Genomic DNA, 17,488 nt, shown 5'->3' with positions numbered 1-17,488 from the left:
TTGAGTTCTACTTTACCTGACCCTTCTCAAAAATCATATGTCCTTACTGGTGATTGATACAAAGGTAATACTATCTTGGTATCACATGTTTTTAATCTCCCTTTTTCTACACCCCAAGATTTTGTTTGCTTTGGCAGCTGCCGCTTGGTATTGCATTGAGTGGTTCCCGCTAATTGTTAAATTTGGACTCTAGCCTTCAGTACAGGCTCCTCTGCGGCACCGAAATTTCTCAGCTAGCACCTGCCTCATTTTCTGCCCACGGAACACAGCATCCTCTAGCTCTTTCCTCCCCAGCCCTACTGGCCCTCTCCCGCCCCTTCTATTCATTGGTTTTCAGTTTTTCTTTTCAATTAGAGGGATTCAGCATCACATGACTATAAAAAAACAGGTTTAATCAATAAATTAATATTGGGCATGGAGGTGCTTGGCTGTCCTCTGGAGAATCTCCTTCTCATTGGCATACATAGGAATCTTGTGGTCCAGGAGTTGCCACCGCAGTGTTATCTCATCATCTGATTCCTTCAGGTTCTGAAATGACAAAATACTGGAATATAAAGACTGAACCAGTGGAAGTGGAATGCCTCTGACCCAGAGTGATGGAAATGTGAAGCCTATAGTGATAATAATGAATGTAGCATCACCCCTGCTCCATACTCATACTTTTAGACCTCTCTGCTGCCTTTGACACAGTTGACCACCTGCTCCTCCTCAGCAAATTACACTCCCTTGGCCTCCATGATTATGCTTTTTCCTGGTTCTCCTCCTACCTATCTCAGCGCACTTTCAGTGTCACTTACAACTTCATCTCCTCCACTCCCCTTCTTCTTCCTGTTGGGGTACCCCAAGGCTCCGTCCTTGGGCCCCTCCTATTCTCACTCTCTTCCCTGGGCCAGTTGATAACCTCCCATGGTTTCCAATACCACCTCTATGCCAACGACACCCAGATCTATCTCTCCACTCCTCAACTCACCGCCTGGATCTCCTCACGGATCTCCAACTTACTGAATGACATATCGGTATGGATGTCACACCACTTCCTCAAACTCAATCTTTCTAAAACTGAGCTTGCTATATTTCCTCCTTCACGGTCCCCCCCCCTATGACTTCACCATTAATATCAACAACACAACCACTGGTCCCACCACACATGCCAGGGTGCTGGGTGTAATTCTTGACTCTGACCTCTCCTTCAGCCCCCATATCCAATCACTGGCTAAATCCTGCCGCCTTCACCTCCGCAACATCTCCAGAATTCGACCCTTCCTGACTAATGACACCACAAAGCAACTTATTCACTCCTTGAATATTTCCCTCCTTGACTACTGCAACTCTCTCCTTAATGGCCTACCCTTAAGCAGACTATCCCCCTTCAGTCTATTATGAATTCTGCTGCTAGACTAATATACCTCACTAACCAGTCCATGACTGCTGATCCTCTCTGCCAATCCCTTCACTGGCTTCCCCTACCCCACCATGTAAAATTCAAAATGCTAATCATAACATACAAGGCCATCCACAACATCGCCCCCATCTACATCACCAACCTCATCTGCAGATATCGGCCAAATCGTCCCCTCCGCTCCTCCCGGGACCTCCTGCTTTCTAGCTCCCTTGTTACCTCCTCCCATGCTTGCTTTCAGGATTTCTCCAGAGCCTCTCTCATCCTCTGGAACTCCATGCCCCGGTATGTCCGATCAGCCCCTACCCTGTCCACCTTTAGGAGATCCATGAAAATTCATTTATTCAGGGAAACCTATCCCACACCTACCTAACAACTGTCCCTGAGCCACCCGCATTAAATCATTCCCTGCAGCTATTACCTTTTGTACCACCCCCTCCCTTTAGAATGTAAGCTCTACGAGCCGGGCCCTCCCATACCTTTTGTATTGAACTGTACTGTATTTGTGTTGTCCCCCCTCTACATTATAAAGCGCTACGTAAACTGTTGGCGCTATATAAATCGTGTATAATAATAATAATAATAATGTGGTGGGTCCAAATGTTCCTGGTACTGATGACTCGGTAAATAGTACTTCATTATGCTAGAAGAAAAAAATCCTAAATGGAAACTATTCTCACTGCCATCCTGTAATAACTGGTGCCTGGCTGTCAGATCCACGCTTCCTATGTACCAGTTAATATAAATAAACAGAGGCTGCCTGGCTAAATATGACAAAATCTGGTCCACATTGATGGATTATGCTTCAACAACCACTTGCCCCCCCCCCCCTCATCTTCTTACCCCTCGTTACTCTATCTCCTCCCCCTTCCCGCCCTCTTCTTTTTCTTATGGGTTTAAAAATGTCCAGATTGTTGATAACTCTTGGTCTCTTCAAGCGGAGCTCCACCCAAAAGCCCCCCCCCCCCCACTGCCACATTTGGCACCTTTCGGGGGGAGCGAGTACCTGGCTTTGACATGTACCCACACCCACTTCCAGCTGGGTTCGCTGCGGCAAGCTCAGTCGGAAGTTCAGGCCCCCCCCCCATCCTTTCCCCGCCGTCAGGCCATTGTCGGGTCACCTTGAGGCGAGGTGACAGATGCACACCGTAGGGATCAGGAGTGCACCGCAAGGTTGTGGATCCTACGGCTCACTGCTGCGGACGGGAGACAGATCTCACCGGGGTTAGAGCATAAGATTCCCTGGGGCGCGGAGTCTAAGAGCCAGCAGGTGTTCACCAGAGCCTCTAGAGGTGAGGATGGACTGGGCTGCAACTGGCTCCAGGTCGTGACCCCCAGGGTCCCCCAGCTCACACCCACAGTAGGCAACAGGAGGATAGGGATAGTGAGGGATAAAACCAAGGTCGGGGCCACAAGCAGACAGGAATAGTCAGGGACACGCCAATAGGTCAGGATCACAGGCAAACAGGGATAGTCAAGGACACGCCAAAGTCGGTAACGGAACAACAGAAGAGCACACGGCAGGTAACAGGAAGCTAACACACAAAGGTTGATCAGCAGGGTTGGCCTGCAGTGCACAGGTTAATATAGAGTCCTCTGATAGGAGCTAGGGTGGAGCCATGCCAGAGGATGGATTACAAAAGCAGTCAGGTGAGGGTCTGCTAGTCTCTAGAGATGAACACATGGAAACAGGTAAGCAGACAAACTCTATTGCATAACCGTGACAGCCATTCACAAAGCGCAGTAGGGTACTGGCTGTAAAGCCCCAAGGAAGGCTTCAGTGCCAGTTTCCCTTAGCTGAGGTGGCATCGGCAGCACTCGAGAGCTGATTGGAAAAATGGTTTGGGTGAAAACACTGCTGGATTCATAGACAGGTAAGTGTCCTATCAATAAAAGTCAGCAGCTACAGTATTTGTAGCTGCTGACTTTAAAGTTTTTCTGAAGGAGCCTGGAGCTCCACTTTAACAAAGGCATACAAAATGTCATGAAATATGGTCTCTGTAAGTTCTAAACAGATATTGAACTTCTCTACATGCTATTTTCTGTGATTTAAGGGCCACTGATTTTTACTGGTTCTCCCCCAAACAGCACAGAGGCTTCCAGCCACCCAAGCAACAGTCCATTCACTCCGGCTCCAATAAGCAGTCTAGGGGTTATTTTTTTTCTGTGATTTATTATTGGTAAAAGTTGGAACAGGATAGGGATCGGGGCATGAGATACTCCAAAATGCTCAGCCATAGATAGTGAACTAAGGACAGTCTTTCTAGTAGAAGTATCAATGGCTAATAATGAACAGTCCAAGGCCTCACAGCTGAAGACCATGGGGCATGTTTTGGGACATCTGGTTACCCTACGCCAGTGGGCAACTATCAGAAACTAGTGCAGTGTCCAGCACACAGTCCAGGATGCACTGGAAATGGAGCGAGTACAAAGAAGGGCCACAAAGCTAATAAAGGACCTGGAGGATATTAGTTATGAGGAAAGGTTGTGAGCACTGAACTTATTCTCTCTGGAGAAGAGATGCTTGAGAAGGGATATGATTTCAATTTACAAATACCGTACTGGTGACCCACAATAGGTAAATTTTTTTGGGGAGAAGGGAGTTCAATAAGACATGTAGCCACTCATTAAAATTAGAATAAAAGAATATTAATAGGAAAAATGTTGGAAGAGTAAAAAGAGTCGAGGAGGGGTAAAGGGGGTTATAGTACTGTCTAGATAATGTTTTCATTTTCCTTTTTTTCTGTTCTTCTTATTAAATTATACTCGTTGTATGGATGTATACTTATTGCCCCCTTCTTCCTGGCACTTTAAAACCCAGACTCCTGGTTGGAAGGAATATGTAATGAACTGTTGGCAATGTTATTTGAAAAAGGTGTTCTGTATAGTCTGAAAATTTAATAAAGATTAAAGTAAAAAAAAAAAAAAAATTAGAATAAAAGAGGTTTAACCTTAAACTACGTAGAGGGTTCTTTACTGTAAGAGCAGTAAGGATGTGAAATTCCCTTCCACAGGCGGTGGTCTCAGCGGGGGGCATCGATAGTTTCAAAAAACTATTAGCTAAGCACCCGAACGGCCACAACATACAGGGATATACAATGTAATACTGACATATAATCACACACATAGGATGGACTTGTGTCTTTTTTTCAACCTCACCTAATATGTAACCTCCTCTGTGCAGTTGGTTTTGCACAGAGTGGCCCGATGCTCCTATTCTGGGGTCCCTCAGCGGCACTCCTGGCTCCTTCTCTTCTCGAGTGCCCTGTCAGAGAAGCGCTCTCCTTTGTGGACACCCATGCGGGCACACTCCTGTGTCCTGCTTCTGTGTCTATTGACACAGAATGCAGGACTCGGCCCTGCCCCCCCCCCCCGCATAATTGAATTTGATTGACAGCAGCAAGAGCCAATGGCTGCGCTGTTCTCAATCTATTCAATCAGGACACGGGACACTAACTAGAACTGGTGTGCTCTTTCCCATCATGGGAAAAACAGGGCTCAGGTAAGTATAATGGGGGCTCAGGGGGGCTGCTGAGTAACAGAATGTTTTTTATCTTAATGCATAGAATGCATAAAGGTGATAAAAAGTGAGGGTTTACAACCCCTTTAAAACCTAACCCTGTCATGGCATACATATATATATATATATATATATATATATATATATATATATATATATATATAAAGTACAGACCAAAAGTTTGGACACACCTTCTCATTCAAAGAGTTTTCTTTATTTTCATGACTATGAAAATTGTAGATTCACACTGAAGGCATCAAAACTATGAATTAACACACGTCCAATTATATACTGAACAAAAAAGTGTGAAACAACTGAAAATATGTCTTATATTCTAGGGTCTTCAAAGTAGCCACCTTTTGCTTTGATTACTGCTCCGCACACTCTTGGCATTCTGTTGATGAGCTTCAAGAGGTAGTCACCTGAAATGGCTTTCCAACAGTCTTGAAGGAGTTCCCAGAGATGCTTGGCACTCGTTGGCCCTTTTGCCTTCACTCTGCTGTCCAGCACACCCCAAACCATCTCGATTGGGTTCAGGTCCGGTGACTGTAGAGGCCGGGTCATCTGGCGCAGCACCTCATCGCTCTCCTTCTTGGTCAAATAGCCCTTACACAGCCTGGAGGTGTGTTTGGGCTCATTGTCCTATTTGAAAAATAAATGATGGTCCAACTAAACGCAAACCGGATGGAATAGCATGCAGCTGCAAGATGCTGTGGTAGCCATGCTGGTTCAGTATGCCTTCAATTTTGAATAAATCCCCAACAGTGTCACCAGCAAAGCACCCCCACACCATCACACCTCCTCCTCTATGCTTCACCGTGGGAACCAGGCATGTAGAGTCCATCCGTTCACCTCTTCTGCGTCGCACAAAGACACGGTGGTTGGAACCAAAGATCTAAAACTTGGACTCATCAGACCAAAGCACAGATTTCCACTGGTCTAATGTCCATTCCTTGTGTTCTTTAGCCCAAACAAGTCTCTTCTGCTTGTTGCCTGTCCTCAGCAGTGGTTTCCTAGCAGCTATTTTACTATGAAGGCCTGATTCACACAGTCTCCTCTTAACAGTTGTTCTAGAGATGTGTCTGCTGCTAGAACTCTGTGTGGCATTGACCTGTTCTCTAATCTGAGCTGCTGTTAACCTGCGATTTCTGAGGCTGGTGACTCGGATGAACTTATCGTCCGCAGCAGAGGTGACTCTTGGTCTTCCTTTCCTGGGGCGCTCCTCATGTGAGCCAGTTTCTTTGTAGTGCTTGATGGTTTTTGCCACTGCACTTGGGGACACTTTCAAAGTTTTCCCAATTGTTCGGACTGACTGACCTTAATTTCTTAAAGTAATGATGGCCACTCGTTTTTCTTTACTTAGCTGCTTTTTTCTTGCCATAATACAAAGTCTAACAGTCTATTCAGTAGGACTATCAGCTGTGTACTGTATCCACCTCCTGCACAACACAACTGATGGTCCCAACCCCATTTATAAGGCTTGAAATCCCACTTATTAAACCTGACAGGGCACACCTGTGAAGTGAAAACCATTTCGGGTGACTACCTCTTGAAGCTCATCAACAGAATGCCAAGAGTGTGCGGAGCAGTAATCAAAGCAAAAGGTGGCTACTTTGAAGAACTTAGAATATAAGACAAATTTTCAGTTGTTTCACACTTTTTTGTTCAGTATATAATTCCACATGTGTTAATTCATAGTTTTGATGCCTTCAGTGTGAATCTACAATTTTCATAGTCATGAAAATAAAGAAAACTCTTTGAATGAGAAGGTGTGTCCAAACTTTTGGTCTGTACTGTATATATATATATATATATATATATATATATATATTTATCTCCTCAAATATGGCCAAGAGTTGTTTGGGGTTTAGAAGCTCATCTGAGCTCCTACAGCTAATAAGCACTCCCGGACACAACAATTTTGAGAAGAAATGTGGCAATATTAAGACAAACTGATACTTTGCTTTAGCTGTGTGCGGCTTCAGCTAGTGCGGCTTCAGCTAGCGCTCCTCCAGACATGCCCCCATGATGTGTTTTGCCCCAGTGGCCAAGGCAAAATGCATCAGGGGTGTTTCTGGAGCAACGTTGGCTGAGGCCACACACAGTGAAAGCTCCTGGTCGGTCTTAGTGACGTCTCCCTCTCGGCATGTCTACACTTCTGGATTAGTGCACAGACGCCTGCTTCAACATTCTGATTTCCGGCAGGGAAATCCTCAATCCTCCAGCTTTGAGAGGCGCCACAAGCCCAACAATATTAAGACAAAACGTTAATTCACCTGCATCAAATTGTCCAAATCCTCTCTTTTGTCCAGGTGGACATTGACAGCAAGAGTCTCTATCCAGGCATTGTCTGTGTTTCGAGGGTCATCCAGGTACCCCAGGAAGACCTATGAGAGAAGACAGATATGTTGTTGTGTATTACTGCTATTAGCCTGATTAGTGCCCCAACATGTAAGCAGCAAACTACCAACCTCTGCCGCAGAGCCCAGTAATGCCAGAAACTGGCCAAGGTATGTGGGCTTTAGCAGGGCCTGCAACTTAATGGGTATCTGCTGTCCGGGATCCAGCGTGCCCTGAAAAATATCACCAACATTCAGAAGAACATTACTCAGAATGCTTTGCAGTAGAATGGTTAACATTTACAGCAAAGGGAATTTCAGCATAATACATACAAATTATAGCAGATCAAGCATCTGCACCATGGGTGCTCAATCTGTGGCCCTCCAGCTGTTGTGGAATTACAAGTCCCACGAGGCATTGCAAGGCTGACAGTCACAAGTGTGATGAGACTTGTACTTCCGCAACAGCTGGAGGGCCACAGGTTGAGCACCTATGATCTACACTTTCCAAAGAGACCATGGACAATTGTGCCCTTCTTAACCTGTGGCAACAGTTGGGGGAAAGCCCTTTTTTGTTCCAGCATGATAGTGCCCCTTTGCGCAAATTGAGCTCCATTAATACATAATTTGACCAGTGTGGTGTTAAGGAACTCAAGTGTCCTGCACACAGCCCTGACCTCAATCATTTTGAACACCACTGGGTTGAACAACGAGCCAGGTCTTCTCGTCCAACATATGTGCCTGCCCTCACAAATGCCCCTTTGGCACGAATTACCACAGACTCCAAAACCTTATGGAAAGCTTGCCCAGAACAATGAAGGCCATTATACTGTAACTGCAAAGACAGAGGGGGGGCAACTCTTTATCAACACTCACAGTTTTTAATATGATGTTCAACAAGCTCAAAAAAAGTTTGAAGGTCATGAATGAATGAATGAATGAATGAAATACTTATATAGCGCACAATGCGAACTGAATCGCCTCTAGGCGCTGTGGCGAGCTTTGATCATCTGCTAAAAGAGGAAGGTCTTGAGTTTTTTCCTAAAAGCCAGGTGATTTTCTTCCAGGCGGATGTTTATTGGTAGAGCATTCCATAGCCGAGGCCCTTGGACAGCGAATCTCCGATCCCCCTTGGATTTATACCGGGCTTTGGGCACGAGGAGGAGGTTTTTGTTGGCTGATCGAAGACTGCGGTTTGGTGTGTAATGATTTATTTTCTCCATTAGGTATTGCGGAGCTTCTCTATGCACGCATTTGTGGGTGAGGCAAAGGGTCTTGAACGTGATCCGATTTTTTACGGTTAGCCAATGTAAGCTCCTCAGTGAAGGAGAAATGGATTCCCAGGGTTTTTTCCCTGTTATCAGCCTTGCCGCCGTGTTTTGGATCAGTTGTAATCGCGCAAGTTGATATTGTGGTAATCCTATGTAAAGCGAGTTTGCGTAGTCCAGTCGTGAATTAATGATTGTTCCAACTACCACTGCTTTGTCATTCTTTGGGATAAAAGGGATGAGTCTGCGAAGCATGCGCAGCAGATGGTGAGATCGACTGACTACTGCTCCTATTTGCGCATCCATTGACATTTGTGCGTCTAAAATAACCCCGAGACTCTTGGCTTTGGTCTTTGGGGAGATAGTCTGCCCAAAGACGGTTGGTGGAGACCAGGAGGTTTTGGTTGCGGGCTTATGATTTGGGTGTAAGATAAGAAGCTCTGTCTTTGATTGGTTCAGCTGGAGGGAGTTGGTGGTCATCCAGTCCTCTATTGATTTGAGGCAGTTTTCAAGTTGTTGTTGGTGATCTTTTTTTCCATTGATCCGGAAATAAAGTTGCGTGTCGTCAGCGTAAGAGTGGAAGCAGAGATCTGAGCATCTGATGATTTGAAGGAGTGGGCGAATGTAAATGTTGAAGAGAACGGGTGACAACGGAGAGCCTTGAGGGACTCCGCAGGTGACTGCCCGAGTTTCGGAGAGGAATTTTCCTAGTTTCACTGTCTGTGACCGATTTCCTAGGAAGGACGCGAACCAATGGAGATCTATGTCTTGGACTCCGGCTACTTCTGTGAGGCGGACGAGTAGAGTATTGTGATCTACTGTATCAAACGCTGCACTTAGGTCTAGCAGTACGAGGAGACACGGCTCTCCGTCATCTGCCGCTTCGAGGGCGTCATCCCAAATCTTGAGGAGAGCTGTTTCTGTTCCATGACCCGGGCGGAAGCCTGATTGCAGCGGGTCCAGGAGTTTGTGAGTATCCAGGTGAAGTTGTAGCTGATGTACTACAGCTTTCTCCATGATCTTAGAAATGGTGTTGAGGCTTGTAATTGGCCTACGGTTGTTTGGATCCTGAGGGTCCAGGTTTGGTTTCTTGAGTAGAGGTTTGACAATGCCTTGTTTGAGGATGCTGGGAACAATCCCTTCGTGGAATGATCGGTTTATGAGGTGGGTTATGGTTGGAGCCACGATGTCGGAGCATTCTTTCAGTAGTTTTGTGGGGATGATGTCAATAGGTGAGGTACTGTCACGCAGTTTATTAATGATGTTTTTTGCGTTGTCTACGGTAATTGGGGATAGTGAAAATTTTGGCGGTTGCGGTATGTTGGTGCGGACATCCTCTTTATGTATTTGCTGGCTGAGGTCGGATGTTTTCTTCTGACAAATTGTTTCCCTGATGGTTTTGACTTTATCGATGAAAAAATCTGACAGTTTGTCACAGTAATCCTGGGATTCGCTTTCTGGGGGTTCTAGGCACACCGGATTCATTGATTGATTAACCAGTTTAAACAGTTCCCGTGGTTGGTTTGCGGCCGTTGAGATTGTATATGAGAAGTGGTCCTTTTTGGCTTTGAAGATTGCTTTCCGATAATTCTCTGTCAGACCTTTGTAGTTAAATAGGTTTTCCTCGGTGGGATTTCTTCTCCATGTTCTTTCCGCTCTTCTGCGTTCTTGCTTTAGTACGGAGAGGGAGCTATTAAACCATCCAGCATTTTTCTTCCTGATGAGAGCCCTGCGTTTTGGTGCTACCGAGTCTGCTGATTGCAGTAATGCCTTGTTCAGGGAGTTGAGTGTTTCCTCCGTAGAGTGGTTTAAGGTTATTGTAGATATTTTTTTGGACAGAGTGGTTTTGAAGGCTTCGGAGTACAGTTTTTTATGCGATCTGGTCCAGTGCGTTGTTACAGGTTTCCGTTTTGCGTTGGTGATGTTGGTAGTGATTTTGAATTTGATGGCGTGATGATCCGTCCATGGTAGAGTTATGTTGTCGAGTATGTTGACGTCGATGTTCTGTTTGAAAATGAGGTCCAGGGTGTGTCCTGACCCATGCGTGGGAGTCTTTATCAGTTGCTGTAGACCCAGTTCTTCTAGTTGATTGATGCAGGCAGTCGCGATGGGGTCTTTAGGCTCGTTTGCCCAAAGGTTGAAATCTCCGAGTGCCAGGAAATTTTTGAATTTTAGGGTGTGCATTGCAAAGGATTCCGTGAGGGGTGAAAGAAGATTGGACTTTGGTCCCGGTGGTCTGTAGCACAGTAGAATATGAGTGGTGTCATGGGGTGTTGGTTGAAAATGTAGCGTCAGGGTTTCCATAAAAGACACTGGGTTCTGAGATGATGGTTTAGTGAGATCCAGGTGACCTTTAAAGATCACTGCTAGGCCTCCTCCTTTTTTCCCTATCCGGTGTTCGGTTAGGATCCTGTAGTTTTCCGGCACCAATTCGGTGAGGATGGTGTTGCAGTCAGAGGTTAACCAGCTTTCGGTGATGAAGAGACAATCTACATTGTTCTCGATGATGAAGTCGTGTACTTCCAGTCTATGTTTGACTGCAGACCTGGCGTTAATCAAGGCGCAATCTAATTGTAGTGGTCGAGTAGATGTCTTCCTGTGGTTGGGAGCTGCTTGTCGTCCGGTTTTTAATAGTTGTTCTCTTTGAAGTATTTTTTGTATGGAAGATGGCAATGTGGTGTTGATGTTCCTTAGTCTGTGCAGAACTTCAGCTGAGTATTTGAAGTAGCACATGGTTTGCGGATGCTGTTGATGGTACTATGGGCCTAAGATGATGATCCTGATCAGGGTATTGATCCTGAGGTGGGGCTAGGTATCAGACTTGCCGCCGTGCTTGAGGCTATTAGCGCGCAAGTTGATCAGGGGATGCCTATATGGATGCGGAAGGAGTTGTTGTATTCGGTTGCTGGCTGTTCCAGCTGCCTTTACTTAAGGTGGAGGTCTCCGCTTAGAAAAGAAGTCTGGCTGTGATCTGGAATAGTCGTCCTAGGATAGCGTAAAAAATGGAAAGGAGGCCAGAGGTAGGGGTATGCTAACCTATGGTTGTTCCAGAGGAAGGCAAAAAACCCCCTGACAGTAGCAGCCAAATGCACCAGTGGGGCAAAAATTCCTTCCTGATCCCCGTAGGCGGTCGGACAGAGTCCCTGGAACAATCACTGGGGGGGGGGGGGGGGGGGGGGGGGAGTGGAGGTGCGAGCTTACCTGGCTGCGGTTGTCCCCTTAAAACACTCTGATCCGGTGAATCTGGCTTGCTGTCAACCTGACATTTCTGGAAAGCTGTCTGGTTGCCCCTTGCAGTGGGATCTTTAAAATGGAGGGGAGGATGGATGTAGGATAGAGGTTAGAGACTCCTGTCTTAACTCCTGGTTATTAACTCTCCACTTTAGTTCAAAAAAATCCACTTATGTTCAGAAAATCCACATGCAAGCCACAATCAGGGAGCAAGCTCAAGGGGGAGTTTGTATAACTACCTTTATACACCTGTGAACAATTAACCCCTCCCCTAATTTGGGAGGAAGAAAGAGGGGAAAAAAAATGCTGTTTAAAAAGTGTCAGCAAAAAAGGTCTTTTAAAAACTGCTAGCAAATGTATCAAATAAAGGAGGGGAGAAAATAAAACACCCCCAAAAACAACACTTGCAAGCAGAAGCAGTCAAGCAGAAGCAGTCAAAGCACAACTCCTGGTTATTAACTCTCCACTTTAGTTCAAAAAAATCCACTTATGTTCAGAAAATCCACATGCAAGCCACAATCAGGGAGCAAGCTACAAGCATGTGCCCACAAGCTACTGTGATTATATTTAAAAAATAAAAATCAAAAAACAATTCCTAGAAGGTTTATATTCTCCTCATGCTTGTCCTCTGACAGCCTCCATAATAATCGACACCACCTCCTGCTTTCATGGGTCAAAGCGTTTGTGGTGTTTTGAATTGCCAGCCGGTGATGAAGTACCATGGCAGTCTTAGCCCTTGTACACGCGGTCGGACATTCCGACGGAATGTATCCGATCAGACCGTTTTGTCGGATATTTTCCGACTGTGTGTGGTCTCCATCGGACTGTTTCCGTCGGAATATCCAACGGACCAAGTTTTCCAACTTGCCGGTAAAATTTTCCGCCAAAATGCTCCGATCAGACATACTCCGATAATGTGTAACCTACTCCGACGGACAAAGTGCCACGCATGCTCAGATCAAATTCCTAGACCAAAGCTATTGGCTACTAGCCTGAACGTAGTCCCGTCCTAACGAAATAACGTCATCACGTTATGTACAATCGGATTTTCCGACAACTTAGTCCGACCGTGTGTATGCAACATCACTTCCGGACCTCTTCCGGAATTAAACCGTCGGATTTGGTAGTCGGAATCTCTGACAGTGTGTACAAGGGCTTACACCTACACACAGTACCCAAGGTGACCAGCTATTACCATTTGATATGGCCAAGCCTTCTGATATATGACCTATGCAGTGAACATGTGTCACATGATCAGAGAAGGTCACCTAAATAGATCATTGAGATTAGTACATTTGCCGTGACATGATCTTGTGATTTATTGAATGAGAGTGTTTTACAATTACATCTGCGTATAATTTATGTTGTTAGTTTGCTTTACCCAGAAAGCGTTGAAATACAAAAATCCCAAAAAACTATATGCAATCCAGAGCAAATGCCCTCTAACACTAATGATCCTGGAGGCTCAACCTTACCCATAATTAACCAGAATGACTTGTAATACAATGTAAACCCAGAGTCCCCAAACACTGACTCAAGACCAAACAGTCCTTTGGCATAGATTATTCCCTTCCATCAATACTGTGATCAATAATTGGTAGTATACTGTTTTTGCCCTCACCCCCGGTAATGACCAAAGCTCGTTGTCTCTTCTCCTCACTATCAGAACTTCCAGCATATTCTTGGATGTTTTTCGGATGGTTCCATTGGCTGAGCTGATGTTCCACCTAGGAATGAAGTCACGAGATGAATCGGTCAGTAAGTGCAGTCACATCACAATGTGTTTTCCAAAAACAAAAATGTTAGAGCCCCTAAAAAGGTGCAAGTTACCCCAGGGGCCACTAACATGACCTCTCTTCTGGGCAGTGCTGGGACAAGGTCACACAGCGCCCAGGGCAAAGATGCCAAACTGCGCCCCCACCCCATTCATAACATGCACGCTTAGGGGATGTAGGACCCAAGTGTAGTGCCCAGCAGTGCCGGTACAAGGTCACACAGCGCCCATGGCAAACATGCCAAACTGCACCCCCCGCCCCCAAAGTGTATGAGCATTATGCGTCATCAAACCCCCCCCCCCCAAAAAAAAACCTAAGCATAAATTCCCCCTCCTCCCAGTGCAAATCTGTTCCCCTGCTGAAATCCCCCCTCCCAGCACAAATCGTATCCCCCCACCCCCCAAATCACCCCCAATTCAAGTGCCCCCCCCAAAAAAATCACTCCTCCATGCACAAATTATCTACCCCTAAGATTACCCCTCCCAATAACCCCACTGCAAATCCCCCCTTCCAGCACAAAGCGCCCTAATCATCCTTCCTAGCACAAATCTTCTTCCCCCATTCCTTCTCGACCCTAAATTTTACCATACCCCCCCAAATTTCCCCTCCTAGAACAATACTTACTCCCTGCTGCCCCCCAAATCCCCCTTTCCAACACAAATCCCCTCCCCCCTATTACCTTGTGGTGCTCCCCCACCGCCCATGATACCACTGTGCCCAGGGCAGCCGCTGCTTCTGGGTCTTCTTACTAGATGCCTTAAATCAGCCTCCAGAGAGATATGAACATGGAGACATGGGTCATACTGTCCATGGTGCTGTCCTACTCTGTGCTCCATCCTCCTCGATTTTCTCTGTTGTCCTGCTGTGTCCTTTATGCCATCTGTTCCATCTTCTGCACTGTCCTACTTTGTTCTATGTGCTCAACTGATCTATCCCTGTTTTGTCCTCTTTGCTCTTCACCTCTGTGCTGTCCTATTCTATCCTCTCTACTGTCCTGCTCTGTCCTCTCTGCTGTCTAATCTGCCCCCTTTGCCGTCCTACCAGGGGCGTAACTATAGGGGGTGCAGCAGTGGCGACCGCAACTGGGCCCTGTGCTGCAGGGGGCCCATGCAGCCCCCTCTACATATGGGCGGCAGCAGCATAGGCAGCTAGGGGTACCAGTGCACCATACACACGGGTGGTGGAGGTGGAGGGTGACTAGCAGAGCTCCATGCTCGACTATCGCACTGGCTGCTCTTTAGTTGTGCATTCCCCGCATGACCTGTGTCCTCGGCCGGCTCCTCAGAGTACCCCTCTCCTGCTCCATGCATTGCCGCTCAGTCCGATGTCTGTTCTCCCCAGCCAGAGTCCCGCCCCCCCTGAGTCCGGCCCACACTGCACTGCATACTTCTCCCGGGTAAACAAACTTTAAGCACACAGATGCAGTGCAGCCCTATGAGAGCCCCCCGGAGGACACTGCAGGCTTGTCTGCCAGCCCCCCTCCTCCCCCGTCATACACAGATGATGAAAGGTCTTTCTGGGAGATATGCTGATCGCCCGTCCAGCACACTGGATGGAGCCCAGGCCAACATGGATGAGTGCGCGACCTACAGCTTGGTCATGGTGAGTGAGAGGACCCCATCCCCCACACACCATTACATACCCCCTCCATCTCTCCCTGGGGACAGGGACCCCTTCTCACGTGGGGACAGGGACCCCCATCTCCCCTGGGGACAGGGATCCCTTCTCACCTGGGGGCAGTAACTTAATCTGCCCTGGAGAAAAGGACCTCATTTCTTCTGAGGACAGGGATCCCATCCTGCCTAGGGACAGTCCCCCAATGGGGCACCTAAAAATAAAAAAATAATAATAAAAATAAATACTGATACCAGTGGTGGAACTACAGAGCTCACAAAGGTCATACCTGTGACCACGCCCTGGAGTTCCAGTGCCGGACTCGGAGGGAAGGGCCCTGGCTGGGGTTCAGGGGGGCCCTTCATGGTTTCTTGCATCGGGGCCCTGAAGGTTCTAGTTACGCCACTGCGTCCTACCCTGCCATCTGTGTGCTCCTGCCCAGTCCTCTGTTCTACCCTACTCAATCATCTCTGCTTTTCTATTCAGCCCTCTGTACTGTCCCGCTCAATTCTCAGTTCCGAGATGCACATCTAGTCATTAACTGTAGAGAAATAAAGTATTTAAATAAAGATGATTGCAGCTCACCTTGTCAGTACAGGGTGCAAAGAATGGTTTGGTCCAAACCAACGTAGACTCCCAACTCCTCTCAGTCCAGTTCGTCCCATGGGGTTTCTGCATAAAGTTAGAAGATTGTCTTTGTGAACATAGAGTATACCTGGTCCCATTGTTCATCATTCTAGTAGAAAGAAATCCTTGTTCATTTACTCCAGAGAATACTCTACATATGAGTTCCAGGATAAAGAAAGTGGTAGGACTTCTACATAGCAAAACAGTACATAATGACTGTGCTCTTTAATTTATATCACTGGCCTATAAAAGCCATCATTTATGCTCTGAAAACCCAAAGCCGGGACCATCCACAGGAAGATAACACCAATGGACCACCATGACTGCTACCTCAACCCTGGTCTAGACATGTGCCATTAGTTTCGGAGGAATCTCAAATTTGTACGAATTTCCCTAAATTCGTACGTTCGGGAGGATCCGAAATACGAATTGTTATGCGTCCGAATTTTGTACGAAATACTAACTTTTGTTTACGAATCCCCAGGAGGAAGTCAGCACAGGGATGGTGGGAGCCCCTCATAATAAGCAGCCCCAGGAGGAAGTCAGCACAGCACAGGGATGGTGGGAGCCCCTCATAATAAGCAGCCCCAGGAGGAAGTCAGCACAGCACAGGGATGGTGGGAGCCCCTCATAATAAGCAGCCCCAGGAGGAAGTCAGCACAGCACAGGGATGGTGAGAGCTCTTCATCTAACGAAAATTCGTATTTCGGATAGGAAATTCTTCAACGGAATTTCATATTTCGGATAAAAACCAAACTTCCATCAGCATCGACTGTCATATTGAGGTATATTTTTGCCTTTAAATTCATCGTAAAGAACGTTCGTAAAAAGTTAACAAACCTAACGACAATTCGTATTTCGTACGAATTGAAATTGAATTTCGGACATGAAATACGAAGTACAAATTAATTCTGATACGAACCGCAACGGAACAGAACAAAACAAATTTATTGACGGTGCCCATGTCTACCCTGGTCTACTATAAGTGAAGAAATTATCTGTCACCTCTTCTCTGCTCTCTGGTATGGCATAGAGTGAGAAAATGAATGGAATTCATGATGTTTATTGAGGACAGAAAGAATTTCACATAACCCCCTTGAGAGCTCCGGCCATCGGTGGTGCTGTGTGACATGGGGTATTACTCCTTTATTGAAAAAGGGAAAAATCAATATAAGGTGATCTCTCCAGAGCAAGTTTTTGCTGTTCTTTCTTATGTATTACCTCCTGTAGGGTTTAGGTCGCTAAGGCTGCATTCCCACCTGAGCATAGCGTCTTTGAGCGTTTTTCTGGCATTTTTTCGTGTGTTTTTATGTACGATTTCTATACAGTGTTTTTGAGCTTTGGTATTTTTTTTTAGCTAATACACAAAACTATTATCTGTTACATCATTTGTTGTTAGGTATTTCAGCTTTTTTTTAAAACTTTTCCATTACATTTTAATTCTTTTTTATTATTATTATTATTATTAATTTTTTATTATTATTTTTTTCATTAGGGTAAAGGGTTAAAGGTAAGGTTAGGTTAGGGTTAGAAGTTGGGGTTAGAGTTATTCTTTTATTTTTGTATGGTTAGGGTGTTAATGATACTAATACTGCTACTCATAATCATAAAAAATGTATAAATAAATGTAAATTAAATACACAAATAAATAAAAATAATTCATTATAATTTATTATTATTTTTTCATTAGGGTAAGGAGTTAAAGGTAAGGTTAA

At 45.8% G+C, this 17,488-nt stretch overlaps 1 protein-coding gene across 2 annotated transcripts in view; it reads right to left on the bottom strand.

The window, feature by feature from the left end:
• Window positions 1-371: 371 nt before the first annotated feature.
• LOC143927234 (transient receptor potential cation channel subfamily M member 2-like) overlaps window positions 372-17,488 on the bottom strand; it is a 219,172-nt gene continuing 202,055 nt past the window's right edge. For both annotated transcript variants that reach the window (XM_077451231.1, XM_077451230.1), the window contains exons 30-34: window positions 15,732-15,818; window positions 13,379-13,484; window positions 7,391-7,492; window positions 7,196-7,306; window positions 372-528 (exon numbers count right to left, since the gene is read on the bottom strand). In XM_077451231.1, coding sequence (XP_077307357.1) covers window positions 403-528; window positions 7,196-7,306; window positions 7,391-7,492; window positions 13,379-13,484; window positions 15,732-15,818 — 532 coding nt within the window. In that variant the 3' untranslated portion in view covers window positions 372-402. The remainder of the gene's footprint in view (window positions 529-7,195; window positions 7,307-7,390; window positions 7,493-13,378; window positions 13,485-15,731; window positions 15,819-17,488) is intronic.

This window comes from Lithobates pipiens, unplaced genomic scaffold (assembly GCF_037356315.1).
Source record: "Lithobates pipiens isolate NorthernLeopardFrog02 unplaced genomic scaffold, aLitPip1_a1.2 Scaffold_23, whole genome shotgun sequence".
Classification (NCBI taxonomy): Eukaryota; Metazoa; Chordata; class Amphibia; order Anura; family Ranidae; genus Lithobates; species Lithobates pipiens.
Note: the sequence above shows the minus strand (reverse complement) of the source record. Positions and strands in the feature narration are given on the sequence as shown.